The 13,940-nt window shown below is 54.9% G+C and overlaps 2 protein-coding genes across 2 annotated transcripts in view; both read right to left on the bottom strand.

Annotated features, from left to right (window-relative positions):
* Window positions 1-6,789, bottom strand: part of GBX1 (gastrulation brain homeobox 1) — a 24,201-nt gene extending 17,412 nt beyond the window's left edge. Inside the window, exons 1-2 of the mRNA XM_024754504.1 lie at window positions 6,664-6,789; window positions 5,854-6,121 (exon numbers count right to left, since the gene is read on the bottom strand). Coding sequence (XP_024610272.1) covers window positions 5,854-6,121; window positions 6,664-6,789 — 394 coding nt within the window. The remainder of the gene's footprint in view (window positions 1-5,853; window positions 6,122-6,663) is intronic.
* A 551-nt stretch (window positions 6,790-7,340) lies between these two features.
* ASB10 (ankyrin repeat and SOCS box containing 10) overlaps window positions 7,341-13,940 on the bottom strand; it is a 7,202-nt gene continuing 602 nt past the window's right edge. The window contains exons 2-5 of the mRNA XM_024754450.1: window positions 13,215-13,482; window positions 9,996-10,515; window positions 7,786-7,899; window positions 7,341-7,526 (exon numbers count right to left, since the gene is read on the bottom strand). Coding sequence (XP_024610218.1) covers window positions 7,341-7,526; window positions 7,786-7,899; window positions 9,996-10,515; window positions 13,215-13,482 — 1,088 coding nt within the window. The remainder of the gene's footprint in view (window positions 7,527-7,785; window positions 7,900-9,995; window positions 10,516-13,214; window positions 13,483-13,940) is intronic.

Raw genomic sequence — 13,940 nt, forward strand, 5'->3', positions numbered from 1 at the left:
CCTCCTTCACACTCTCCCCCCGGTGCCTCTTGGCATTTGCCTTTCCTCACTCCCCCTCCGTCGTGCACTCCCTGAGTCCCTCACTCTGGCCTCTGCGGGTAATTTCCTCGAGTGCCCTCACTATAAGTCAAGTACTTACCATTCCTCTCACCCTTCTCCCTCCATCTTCCTCCCACCCTTCCCTTTCCTGCCCTCGTTTCTATCCCCGTTCCTATCTGATGATTCCCATTTCCCACTCCCTACCCCATCCGCTTCATGCTATTTACCCCCTCATTCCTCGCCTAAATCTATATCTCTGTCTGTCTGTCTGTCAATCTCGGTCGCCCTCCCTCGCTCTCTCTCCTTCTCTTCCGCTATTAATTTCCCTGATTGGCTCCCCGACTCCAGCGCCGCTGATGAGCCCTATTCATTCCTGGGCCTGACACTCTCGACCTGCCCTGGCTGATTGCTGGGGGCCGGCCCCAGGAGCGCCGATGAGCCCCAAGGGTCAGCAGCGCTAATTAGCCGCTAATTGCAGATGACTCTGCTCACCTCCCCCATTCTCCGACACAGAAATGGCGGCGCCTTTTACCCTCCCCGTCCTCCTGATTCCCAGAAGTAGACTTGTCAATCTGGAGGCAAAAGTCATGGGCACTTTTGCTTGATAGCCCCCTCAGGTCAGTGGGCAAGAAAGACTTAAGACAGGCAAGTCAACAGAAGAAGGGTGACCGGAGCTTCAGGACACAGAGCAAGCTGGCCAGCTAAATGAGGGTCATCTGGTCACTGGGAAACTGTTATGCAGGCGGGGCCCGGGAGAGCCAAGCAAGCTGAAATGAATAGTAGCAAAGCCAGGCAAGTTTAGGAAGAGGCAATCTAAACAGAAGAAGTTATTTGGTTTAGGTGAGGAGGAAAACCTACACCAGAGACTCAGCGTTCCAAGAGAGAGCGGGGCAGGTGGAACTCTGCATCTCGGTGACGTCTGTTCACATCAGGAGTGTTGTGCTGGCCTGTGAACACCACTCATGTCAGGCTGATGTATTAAAGTCAGCACCCTGAAAAACATTGTCACCAGAGTGGGACAGAAGAGGGTGGGACCCGAGAAGGAAACCTTTGGTTATGCTTGACTGACAGCGCATCAGAGAGGTAAAGGGAGAAGAGGGTGGTTCCCATGCAGTCCTGACCTATCTTGGGCTCTACACGGAACGCAGTGAAACTTCTGAGAGACAAGTCTGGTGGGAAGATGGCTCCAGGGAGAAAGAAGAGGTGCCTTAACTCAGGTCTGGGAACAGTATCCTAAAGGACCACGGTAACCCTTGTCCATCCTCCTAAAGATATTCTTCAGAACCCTTTGTAAAACTAACCAAGCATTGCACGGTACCAGTATGGAAGACCAGACTTCAGAAGTGTATTGTAGGGCTTCCCTGGTGGCGCAGTGGTTGAGAGTCCGCCTGCAGATCCAGGGGACGCGGGTTCGTGCCCCGGTCCGGGAGGATCCCACATGCCGCGGAGCGGCTGGGCCCGTGAGCCATGGCCGCTGAGCCTGCGCGTCCGGAGCCTGTGCTCCGCAACGGGAGAGGCCACAGCAGTGAGAGGCCCGTGTACCACAAAAAAAAAAAAAAAAAAAGTGTATTGTAGGGACTCTCCTGGTGGCACAGTGGTTAAGAATCCGCCTGCCAATGCAGGGGACATGGGTTCGAGCCCTGCGGTTTGAGCCCTGATCCGAGAAGATCTCACATGCCGCGCAGCAACTAAGTCCGCACGCCACAACTACTGAAGCCCGCGTTCCACAACTACTGAAGCCCGCATGCCACAACTACTGAAGCCCGCGTGCCTAGACCCCATGCTCCGCAACAAGAGAAGCCACCGCAGTGACAAGCTCGTGCACCGCAACCAAGAGTAGACCCCGCTCGCCACAACTAGAGAAAGCCCACGCACAGCAACGAAGACCCAACAAAGCCAAAATAGTAATAAACAAATAACTTTTTTTTAAAGTGTACTTTACTTAAAAAGTGAGAGGTCAGTACTTGGTGTGATGGCTTTACAGTGTTGGGTACATAATAGAGGCTTATTGGCTTGAAAAGTTACCAAGGGAACTTGGGGCCACAATCACTGAAATTAAAGCTGTATGAGCAGTAACACCACCAATCAAATAAAGCTGAAGGAAGAGCCATTTTTAAAGCAACTGCATTCACTTTTTGCATAGGTAATAAAATCACCTAGTACAAAACTCCAAAAGCTCAAAAGGATATATATTGAAACGTCTCCCTTCCACTAGTCCCCCCAGTAAAAGGCCACTTTAATAGGCCTGTCACTCTTTGGTGGGATAGAATGGATCATGCATTGTCAAGGACTCAAGGTTAAAGACCCTCTGATCTCGAAGATGTACGTCACCCAGTTCAAGCCAAGAGCTTACTGCCCAGAACTATACTCAGTAAAGTGGAATTCTCTGTGCAAGCTGGCACAGAGAGTACAGACTTAAAGCTTGTTGCCAGCAAATCTCAGTGGGCCACCAACTCTGAAATGAGACACGTGAGACCTCGGGGACTTGGTATTGCCCTGGTGGTGTGTGTTTGTTAGGTACTGCATCTAATAATCCATTTTCATCCTCGATCTGTCCCCTTGCCGTGCTGGGGTCATGAAGTGTAACTTCTGCACAGTCCTTGACATTCAGTAGCTAAACTAGAATAAAACCCTCACATACAGAGTGGCAACTGAAGCAGCCCATTTCCTGTCCCTGCCCTTTCATGGACCGTGGAACTGAGGCTGCATGGTAAAAGGAAAAAAGCCTTAGCTGGAGTAAAAAGACCTGAAGTTAAGTTCCTATTCTAACCCCTCTCTGGGCCACGTGACCTTGGTCCCTTTTTGACTTAACTTCTCCATCCATGAGAGAGACAGCAATTAATATCTACTCTGCCTTGTCAGACAGCCAGTGCAAGGATCAAGTGAATATGAGGAAATAACCTTCCAGATGAGTCCTTCCTGCACTAAACTGACAAAGAACAGCAGAGCGGTCAATTATGGAAGTTCCCCAAGTCAGTGGCTCTCCAGTGCTTCTTACTCTCCCATCAGTACCAAGGACAGAAGCTGTCTCCATAAACCTGAACAGAGCTGGCTCCTTTCTTTACTGAGAAGAAAACTCTGCGGTCCTCCTACTGAAACCCTGAACAGGCCCATGTAGGTAAGCACCTCCCCTCACTGTCTAAAATGGAAGGCTACAAGTGCTTCTTCAACTGCCCACGTGCTGGCTTGTCCCATCTCACTGCTCCACCAGTTGGGGAAATGATCCTACAGAGGAATTTTATTTTGAATCTACCCTCTCTGCTTGCGCCTATGTCGACCCCATCATCTGGCCCCCCTTCACAGACTGGAAACCAGCACCCAGAAAGAACGAAGTATTCTTACGTCAAATCCAAATATACCTTCGCCTCACTCATTGGCGGGACAGTGTCCACTTACGGTGGGGAACGTCGGGCTCTGTCCGCGGGTACCCTCTGGTGGCAGCAGCGCGCAACTGCGTCACCTCGAAAGAGGCACGGAGTACTGCAGCGCCCCCTGGCGTTAGTCTAGGAGACGCGCCGAGGGCAAAGGACCACCACCAGGTGAGCGGTCCAAGGGCGAGCGCGCTGGGCGCTGCAGGGGACTTAACTGTGGGTGCACTGGTTGGGCAGGGGGATTGTACACGAGAGTCTTAAAGTCTAGTATGCACACGCGTAGGTTCATGTATGTTGGTGCATCCAGGTACCTGAACCGTGTGTATCGTGTTAAATGTGTGCCGATTGTGTGTGCGCACGTGATACACGCGGGTAGGTTGGTGGTGGGGAGGTCCGCGCCTCCAGTGCAGGGCGGAGTCCTCACGGAGGCGTGAAATTGGTTTGGAGCAAACACATTACGGAAAGCAATTACCGGGGAGAGGTTCTGGGCCCGCGGGGACCCGCAGCCAGGAGGCTGAGGAGGAAGCGCCCTGGCTTGTAAGAGTGTCTGGATGTCTAACCCCAGAAGGGACCTTCCTAACACTGCCTTGCTAAGGGGAGAATACGTGAAGGTGGGCAGCAGCCTCTCATGTTGACCACTCCACATTGCCCTTCTCCTCTTACGCCCTCCCTCCTTAAAAAGGCATCTGGCAAGGAACCAGTGCAGTGCTCTCCAGATATGGTCAGAAACCCTTCCCCCTTCTAATCACTCTGGGAGAGGCACCCCACCTTCTGTGAAGTCTTCCCAGGCCCCCGCCCCTATCCTTGTCTTCCCCCTCAGGCCCTCAGCTCCTGCTACCACACATCTTTTGCATTCACTTCATTGCCCCCTTGTATTTGAACCCGTTATTCACACACCTGTTTCTCAGACTACATGGAAAATTCACTGAGGGTGGGAGCAGGTCTCATTCATAGCTGTGTATCTAGTGCCTAAAACATGGGGCTCAGCAAACGCAAAATGAATGATGTGGATGGGAATTAACTAGAATTTCCATCAAAATGCATAAACAGGACTTTCTCAGGAAAGTCCTCCCCTTGAGAGTCAGGATTCTCTTGGGACAGCGCTTTAAACATTTTCCACATGCAAACACATGCATTTTCTCCCTATTTATATCCCCAGGCCTGTCCTTATCCTTGAATGCCAAATTCATAGATCCAAATGACCATGTAACACAGCTTCTTTGAGATGTCTAACAGGCAGCTCCAACTTTACATCTCCCAAACAGACCTTCTGATTCCCTCACCACCTGCCCTTTTCTCATCTTCCCCGCCTTAGTAATTAGCACCACCATCCACCCAGTTTTGCTCCACCAAGAAAAAGGGGAGGGGAGTCATCCTGCATTATGCTTTCCTTCAGCCCCCCACATCTACTCTATCAACAAGTCCCACTGAGGGACTTCCCTGGTGGTCCAGTGCACTTCCACTGCAGGCAGCAGGGGGTTCCATCCCTGGTCCAGGAACTAAGATCCCTCATTCTCGTGCGGTGTGGCCAAAAATAAAAACAACGACAAAACAAAAACAAAACAAAAAAACAAGTCCCAATGAGTCTCCAGAAAGAGTCCCAAGTCTCACCTACTGCTTTCCCATCTTTGCCCGGACTGCTACAGTAGCCCCCTAACTGGTCTCTGATTCTCCCTCCCTCCCATCCCTCCCTTCCCCTCCCCTCCCCCAAGCCACTCCGCAGCCAGAGCCATCTTTGAAAACAGAAATCAGTTCATGTCACTCCCCTCTCTTCCCCACTCCGCTCACATGGCTGGTTCCTCCTTGTCACTCAGGCCTCATGTTAAATGTCACCTACTCAAAGAGGAGGCTTCCACGTCACCTGAACTCAAATAGCTCCCAGTCACTCTTGGTCAATCACCGGGGAATTCCTCTGCGAAGGGCTTATCACTCTGATACTTTCCTGTCTGTTTGCTTAGTGTCTCTGTCCCCACTAGAGTGAACTTTCTAGTGGGGACCAGAGAGCCCGGCCTTTGTGTCGCCGGCGCCCAGGCCACAGGAGGCACTCAAACCTCTGCTAAACAAACGAATGGCCAGGGGGGCTTTCTCCCCAGGACCCCGAGCTGGGATAAGACGGGGCTCCCTGGGGGAGGCCCCAAGCAGTGAGCGGAACCACGCGTGACTACAAGCCCGACCAGAAGCCGCTCCCTCACCCCTGTCTCTTCGCCTGCGCCCACTTCCCCTGTGAGGTGGGCCTGTGGGGACTGGCCCAGCCTAGAGCGTCTACAAATGAGGGGCCAGGCCTCGGTCGGCCCCCACTGCTTGTGGGCCTGGGCTCCAGGCGCAGCCCCTCCCGTCGGGCGGTCCCATCCTCGTCGCGCGCCCCGCGCCCCCCACGTGTAAGCCCAAACGGGGCGGTCAGCCCAAGGCCTGTGAGGCCAGGTGGGAATCAAGGTCCACTCACCTCCGCGGCCCTCTCGATGCCCTAGCGAGCTCCGCGCGGTCGGTCTCGCCCAGGCCCCGCCCCCGCCGCCTCGCACCCTCTGGGCCCCGCCATTTGCCGCCTCGCTCCCAGCGGCTGGTGGGAAAGTTGTGAACTCCGGCGCGTGCGCACTCTGGGGCCCCGGGAATTCCGTCCGGCGACCCTTGACGTCACGGATCACAGTGCACTGGATTGGCTGCTCCGTGGCTCCGAGCAGCTCCCCCTCCCTCCAGTGGTTGCAGGCTGCCTCCTGGGTGCCGGGGCGCCTACAAGTTCTTAAAATTCTGGTACTGCAAAGACCCTAAGGGACTCTCTCCTTGTCTCTTGTTTTACACATGCAGAAACTTGGGCCCAGAGAAGGGACGGGACTTCTGTTCCACAAGTTAAGGGCAGAGCTGGGACTAGAACCCAGGGGTGTTACCTCTCAGCTCAGTGCCTAATTGAAGGAGCAGTTACGAGAGAGGCAGGAATCAGGTGTGCTTCTGGCGCTCCCTGACCTACAGGACAGGCAGTAGGTAGAGTTGTTGTGGTTTTTCTAAACCTGGGTCTTTCACTCTCACCTGAACTGTGGTTATCCTGCGGTGCTCGCTGGCCTGTGCACCCACCTTCCCGTTGTCTTCCTGACCCTCACCTCACTGCCCAACCCCAAGGCTGCCTTTACCATCCTGCCCCACTGTCTGCACTGCCTCATTCCGCAGCGGCTCTGCCCTACACAAGCCTCTTTGCTCCCCCGTCCTCTGGCCCCTGTCCTTTGACTGGCTCTCCTTCAGCCCTTTTCTGATACTATCTCACCTGGTGGCTATTCCCCCACAGCATGGGCCAGAGGGGCAGGTCTGCCTGGGGTCCCTCAATAGCTAGTGGATGCCATGCAGCTGGCACCACGGGGTAGATCCAGGGAGACCCCATAAATCTGCCCATCTCGAGTGCCCTGTGAGCCAGCCAGCTCAGAGGAAGGGCTGTTGGAGACAGCACCAAGTAATACAGGCCTGGAGATTTTTAATGTGCATACAGGGTTTGGACAAGCTGGAGGGGGCCTCAGGGGACCCCAAGAGGAGTATATATCATTTGCCATGAGTCCCGGCTCTCTGTCCATCAGATGTCACCTGGCCACATGGCCCATCTGCCTCTCCTGGTGGGAATGACAACATCCACATCTGCCTGTGGAGCTGGACCTCCTGTTGAGAGGGCCACCTCCGCCTGAATCTGTTCAACTCAGTCCTGAGTTCCAGGTGCTGTGAGCCATGGGTTGGCATCCCCTAGGGCATGGGGCATCTGCTTTCAGACTCTCTCAAAAGGCAGTGGACATCTGGAAGGAGAGATGTGGATTCAGAGACGTCCGGTGGTCTGGGAATTTGGGTGGTTCTGTCTAGGGCCCTGCCCCCAACTCTTCTCTTGCCTCCGACCCATTCCCCCCACTCCCCCACCCCAGCCCCCAATGGCTGGGACTGTCCACAGAGCCCAGGGCTCACCTAGTAGAGCACATCCTCAAAATCCAGCTGCAGGTAGCGGAGCAGGCGGGCTGGCAGGGGCAGGCGGGGCAGGGCGTGGGGCAGGCAGGCCGCCAGGTGAGCACGGAGGGCACAGCGGCTCAGATGCTGCAGCGATCTGGGCTGCCTCACCAAGGCCAAGAGGGAGGAGTAGAAACGGTGGTACTTCTGGGGGCAGAACGAGGGTCTCAGAAGGAATCTTGGACAAGTGGCACCTGCTTCTCCTAGAGAGGGGAGGCTGGTGGCCAGTGGGTCTCCAGGAGCCTCTTAGAAGTAGGGAGTGCTTCGCGTGTTCACAATGTGAGTTTTCTTTTACTGAGTAACTTCTGTGGGGCAGAGTGGGGGGACCCACAGGGCTTCCCTTTAGGCGGTGGAAGTCTCTTGGGACAGGCTGAATGAGTGTGTGTTCAGGGTCCTAGAATCTGACCTGCAGAGTTTCAGGAGGCACCAGGCCCACGGCCTCCTCAGGAAGCTGCATGATACTGTAGGTGTTCATCAAGACCTCAATGGTCCGCGGGGACGCGCACCAGCGCTCCAGCACCTGCAGGGGGCAGAGCTGCGTCAGTGCTCTAGGGGTTACCACACACTGCTGGTACCCTGTCCGTCCACGCAGGACGACCAGCCAGCCAAGGAACAGCTGTTGTGGGCTGAACTGAGTCCCCCAAACGGTATGTTGATGTCCTAATCCCAGTACCTATAAATGGGACCTACTTAGAAATAGGGTCTTTGCAGATGTAATCAAGTTAAAAATGAGGTCATTGGGGTGAGTCCTAATCCAATATGACTTCTGTCTTTATGAGAGAAAACAGACACACAGACACACAGGGAGAATGTCATGTGATGACACAGGCAGAGACTGGAGTGATGCATCTACAAGCAAGCCAAGGATTGTGGGCAACCACCCGAAATTAGGTGATAAGCCTGGGACAGGTTCTCCTTCAGAGCCTCTGGAAGGAGCCAACCCTACCTACACTTGGATTTCAAATTTCCAGCCTCCAGAGCTGAAAGGGAATACACTTCTACTGTTTTAAGCCACCCAGTTTGTGGTACTTTGTTATGGCCACGACAGGAAAACAGCACAACAGCTAGCATTTCTATTGTGCATAATTTATGCCAGATATTTTCTTAGCACTTCACGTGCGTTGACTCTTAATCCTCGTCCCTACAAGGTTATGCCCATTTTACAGACACGGGAAGCTGAGGCACAGAGAAGTTAAGTAACTTGCCCAAGTTGTAGTTCCAGCAATGCAAGCCTGGAGGTGTGGCCATAGAGGCCTCCTTGCAGGGAGGGGTTCCTCACTGGAGGACAGGCACCCCAGCCAAGCCTGGAGCAGCTGCAGGTTGTGGGAGATGAATGCCGACTTTCTGATCGCTTGGGATGTCGTGGAGGCCAGATGAAGGGACGAACGGGGCACTTTGCTGTGCCAGCCTGTCCCCAAGGCAGTGTGGACAGAACACGGCTGGAGGGACAGGCAGTGGGGTCCCAGGAAATCCGTTTGCTGCTCTGCCTCCTTCTCCCACCCCTTCCCCGAAGGGGAAATCATTAGCTGTCAGAACCACTGTCAGATTACAGGGAATTGCTCGTCTCCTAATTATCTGGTGTCAATAGGAGATTAATTAGTGTTAATTGTTGATTTTCTTGTATTTTCCCAAAGGGGAGACCAGTCTGCCGAACTCTGGGGCTGTTTAACTATTTGGTCTTGCTTAGGAAACTAGACAGATGCTTCTAGGTTTGTGAGTGAAGGAGAGAGGCAGGGGCAGCAGGGAGAGTCCAGGACCCCGCGGGGCTGGATGGTTCAAGCCCGGGGGCGGGGCGGGGAACCTGTGCCTGCTGCCCATCCTGACCCAGCTCCTTGGAGAACGAGGGTCCCCACCCCAGGCCCAGCATCCTCCGTGATATTATAGAGCCCCTCCAGACACAGCACAGCATGGATAGTGTCCCCTGCCAGTGCCTCGGTAGCACAGGTCTGCAAGCTGAACCCACCTCGGGGGATATTAACGTAAAATAAGACAGAGATGGGAAATTGCCAGCGAAAGGTGTTTTTCTTTGGTGCCAGGATAGCAGCTGCTGGTCTCGGTGGTGTATGTTCTGCTAAGCTCTTGGAAACAAGGACCATGTCCATCTGCAGATGGTCAGGAGGCCTCGAACCTCATGACCCAGGCTTATCACTCTGCCCTGGGCAAGTGTCTCCTGTGCCTGGAGTGTCTCATGTTCAGGGTCCCACTGCCGGGGGAGCCTCCTAAATGCTTCTTTCATCAGCTCTCTCCGCTGATGAAGAAACGACTCCCTGCTACCCACATCAGTCCTGGCTCCTGTCTTTTCAGCTCCTTTATAATCTGGCCCCAGTGCCCTCAGTCTCCCTTCCTCACACATACATGCAAACACATACGCACGTACAAACACGTTATATGCACACACACACAGTGTATATACGTGTACGCACGCACACACGCATACACCCCTCCTGCCGGTGTGCTGTTTGCCCCCTGTTGGGCTTTGCTTACTTGATGAATGAAAGACAAAGTACTGACCTATGTGCCCAAGTTTGGAGCTGCAACCAGAGCAAGATGGAGCACAGGTCTGGGTCTCCCCATGCCCTCGCTCCCATGGCCCTCCCTCGGGCCCTAGCCCCGTACCTTGGGGAGAGCCCCAGGCCACACGCGGACGGCACCGTGGTTGAGCAGCGCCCGCACCGTGTGCTCGGGGCCCTGGGCCAGGGCTGCAGCCGGGCCCTGCAGTGCGTAGTGCAGGGCCGTGTGTCCCCCATAGTCCATGGCGTTGGCGCTGATGCCGCAGGACAGGAGCAGCTCCACGACGTCCGCGTGGCCTCGGCGACAGGCCAGGTGCAGGGGCCGCCGCCTGTCCTGATCAGCAGCATCGGCGTCGGCCCCGGCCGAGAGCAGCAAGCCGCACAGCTGGAGGCAGTGGGTGGCGGTGGCCTCGGCATCAGCGGGGGACGGGCAGCGGGCGTCGCAGGCGGCCAGCAGCGGGGTCCAGCCTTCAGCATCGCGGGCATTGGAACATGCTCCCCGCCTTAGAAGTAGGTCTGCCAGCTCCACGTGGCCCAGCCGGGCGGCCACATGCAAAGGGGTCTCCTCCTCTTCTTCGGACCGACCATCCACTTTTGCTCCAAACCTCAGGAGCAGCTCTGCACACCTAGTAAGGGCGAGACGGCCGAGAGGAGGAAAACGGGGTGCAGACCTTCACCCCTGTGTTCCTGCCGGTCTGAGCAAAGCAAACCTGGGGGGACCCTTGGGTGGCTCCTGGTGCTGTCTGCTCCTTCCATCCTGGCTGGCACTGGGCATCCAGCAACATCCCGCAGCATCTTTAGTGCCCTCTCTCAAGCCAGGGCTCTGCGTGCTGGGACGGGAGGAGGAGGGGGGAAGGGGACACAGAAGTGAGCACAAATGGGAACTGGGGCAGTGGGAGAAAGACCAAAACCAAAATCGGCCGCCAGATCTGCTCCAGGATGGTCCTCTCAGAAGACTGTGTACGCCTGCCAAGACGTGTGCCCTGAAATTCAAGGCTAAGGGAACTTAGCGTCTTCGAGTGACACTTTCCTCGTCTATAGAATGGGGATAATGGCTGATACCTAGACCGAAGAGGTTGCTGTGAGCGGCATATAAGACAATGCCTGAAAAGCTGTCAGCATGAGAGTTCATAATGGCCTCGTTGGGTGGGGACAGTGGGTGGCATAGATGGTGGTGGATCGTGGGGACTCATTATATTATCCTGTCCACCTTTCTATATGTTTGAAATTCTCCAAAATAATGTTAAAAATACACTTGCTTATTCAAAAAAGGAAGGAATGATTGTCACAAAGTGTGATCTCAGGGAGCCTGGGCTGAAACACGGCCAGACAAAGAACGTGGGATTGCACAGAACAGCGTTGTCCAATCAGTGGGCACCGGCTACGTGCGGCCACCGAGCCCTTGCGGGACGGCTAGTCCTGATGGAGACGTGCTGTGAGTGCAAAATACACACCAATTTTGAAGACTCGGTACAAAAAGAGAATGTGAAGTGTCTCATGTGTTCTTTTTATATTGGTTCCATGTTGAAATGATGACATTTTTTTTTGTTTTTGCGGTACGCGGGCCTCTCACTGTTGTGGCCTCTCCCGTTGCGGAGCACAGGCTCCGGACGCGCAGGCCCAGCGGCCATGGCTCACGGGCCCAGCCGCTCCGCGGCATGTGGGATCTTCCCGGACCGGGGCACGAACCCGCGTCCCCTGCATCGGCAGGCGGACTCTCAACCACTGCGCCACCAGGGAAGCCCAATGATGACATTTTGGATACATTGTGCTAAATAAAATATACTATTAAAATTAATTTCACTCGATTCACAGATATTTATACACCCATGTTCATAGCAGCATTATTCATGATAGCCAAAACATGGGAGCACTCTAAATGTCCATCAATAGAGGAATGGATAAATAAAATGTGAGCTATACCATGGAATATTAGTCAGCCTTTAAAAGGGAAGGAAATTCTGTTACGTGCTACAGCCTGGATGAACCTGAGGACGTTATGCTAAACGGAATAAGGCAGTCACAATAGGACAAATACTGTATGATTCCACTCATAGGAGGTGCTGAAAGCAGTCCAATTCATAGGGTCAGAAAGTAGACGGTAGTTGCCAGGGGCTGGGGGGGAGGGGAGGGGGAGTTACTGTTCAAAGGATACAGAATTTCAGTTTGGCGAGATTAAAAAGGTTCAGGCGTTGGATGGTGGTGATGGTCACACAACAATGTGAACGTACTTAGTGCCACTGAACTGTGCACTGAGTAATGGTTAAGATGGTAAATTTTATGTGACGTGTAATTTGCCACGATTTAAACATGAATTTCACCTGTTTCTTTCTCATGCGTTGATAGGGCTACTAGAAAATTTAAAATGACATAGGTGGCTCATGGTGTATTTGTATTGGACCACGCTGATGTAGAACACGTCTCCAACCATAACACGAGGAAGTCGGTAGAATCCTCTGAGGGCCGATGAGGTTAACAGGAGGAAGAAGGTCCACAAAAGGGGGACCCAAGGATCAAAAGTGTGGTGCCATTCAGGGGCAAGATGTGAAATTTGGCAGGTGTGTAGTCAGTAGAGAGAAGGCCTCTGTCGTACATACAGTTAGTTCATAGATTTGCCAAGGCTCCCTTTGCCGGGCTTCCAGATTCATCAAAAAATTATGAGGACTCATTCTCCAAGGTCCCCTACACATAGGGCATGATTATTTGGGTCACTGTAAAGGAATGTCCTCTACAGTAAATAATACGTTATTACATTTGGGTATAGCCATTGGTTTCTTGTGAGTCTGGTTAGCTGGGCTCAGTCCCCGAGCCCATTTATCTGAGGGTGCCTGCCAATATGGAAACGCCAGACCTGCCAAGCTGAGAACCAGACCCTGCCCTCAAGGACCACCACAGGCCCTAACTGGGGTCCTGCTATCCTCGACAGCCTATCTGGATCACTGGACAGTCAGTTCCCTGAGGGCAGAATCGTGCCTTATTTACTGCTGTACTTTGCACGGTGCCTGGGACATAAGCTCAGAAAAATGAAAACTTTACACCACCTCCCCATAAAGGAGCCACAACTTCCCCCGCGCCGGCCGCGCAGCCGGGCCCTGCTATAGCCCTCCTCCGGCCCTGGGGAGGCGGAAGCTGGTGCAAGGACAGGCCATTCCAAAGCCCACCAGGCCAGTGGTAGGATGGCTTGGGGGGAAATCGCATCCTGACTCCCACCTAAGCCCCGGCTCACCAGGCCTGCCAGCCCTCGACGCGCTCCCTCATCCTCCCTGCGCTCGTCTCTTTGCCTCCCCTACGAGTGGAACGGGGGTTGAGGCGAGGGGTCACTCACTCGAGGCTGCCGGCCGCCCCACAGAGGTGCAGGGGGCGCTTCCCATCCTGGTCAGGGATGTTGGGGTCGGCTCCGGCCACCAGCAGCTCGTGAGCGCAGGCAGTGTGGCCTGCGGCACAGGCCTCGTGCAGGGCGGTGCGGCCCCCAGGGGCGCTGTCTGGCCTCGCCCTCCGTCTCAGCAGCAGCCGCAGGATCTCCGTGTGGCCCCGGCTGGCCGCCACGTGCAGTGGGGTGGTCAGCTCCTCTTTGTACGTCAGCGACCAGAGTCCTAGGGAGAGACAGGACCTGGGCCTCAGACCCCGGAGGGAGGCAAGGAGATGCCAGGCAACGGGGGAGGTGGGCAGAGGCCGGGAAGAGGGAGCCCAGAGCTCCTTCCCCAGGCTTCCCTCTCCCGCTCAGACCCCCCAGTGTCCCTGGCCCGTACTCAGAGCACGGATGTTGAAGCGGAAATCCCTCCATCGCTCTGGGTCGCTGGTATCAAAGACGGAGTCGGCAGCCAGGCCGGTGCTGGAGTCGGCGAGGATGCAGGAGACAGAGCCCACATCCCCGGCCAGCACCGCCTGCCAGAAGGCCAGGGCGGGTCCCGAGGCCGCGCGCGTGACGATGGGTCTCGGGCCTGCCTCCGGGCGCTCGGCGGACCCTCCGCTGGGCTTCTCCACCAGCCTGGCACAGAGGGCATGTCGGTCACCAGGGGGCTCGCCCTGCTCCCTGCACTCTTCTGGGGGA

This window comes from Neophocaena asiaeorientalis, unplaced genomic scaffold (genome assembly GCF_003031525.2).
Source record: "Neophocaena asiaeorientalis asiaeorientalis breed wild unplaced genomic scaffold, Neophocaena_asiaeorientalis_V1.1 scaffold407, whole genome shotgun sequence".
NCBI lineage: Eukaryota > Metazoa > Chordata > Mammalia > Artiodactyla > Phocoenidae > Neophocaena > Neophocaena asiaeorientalis.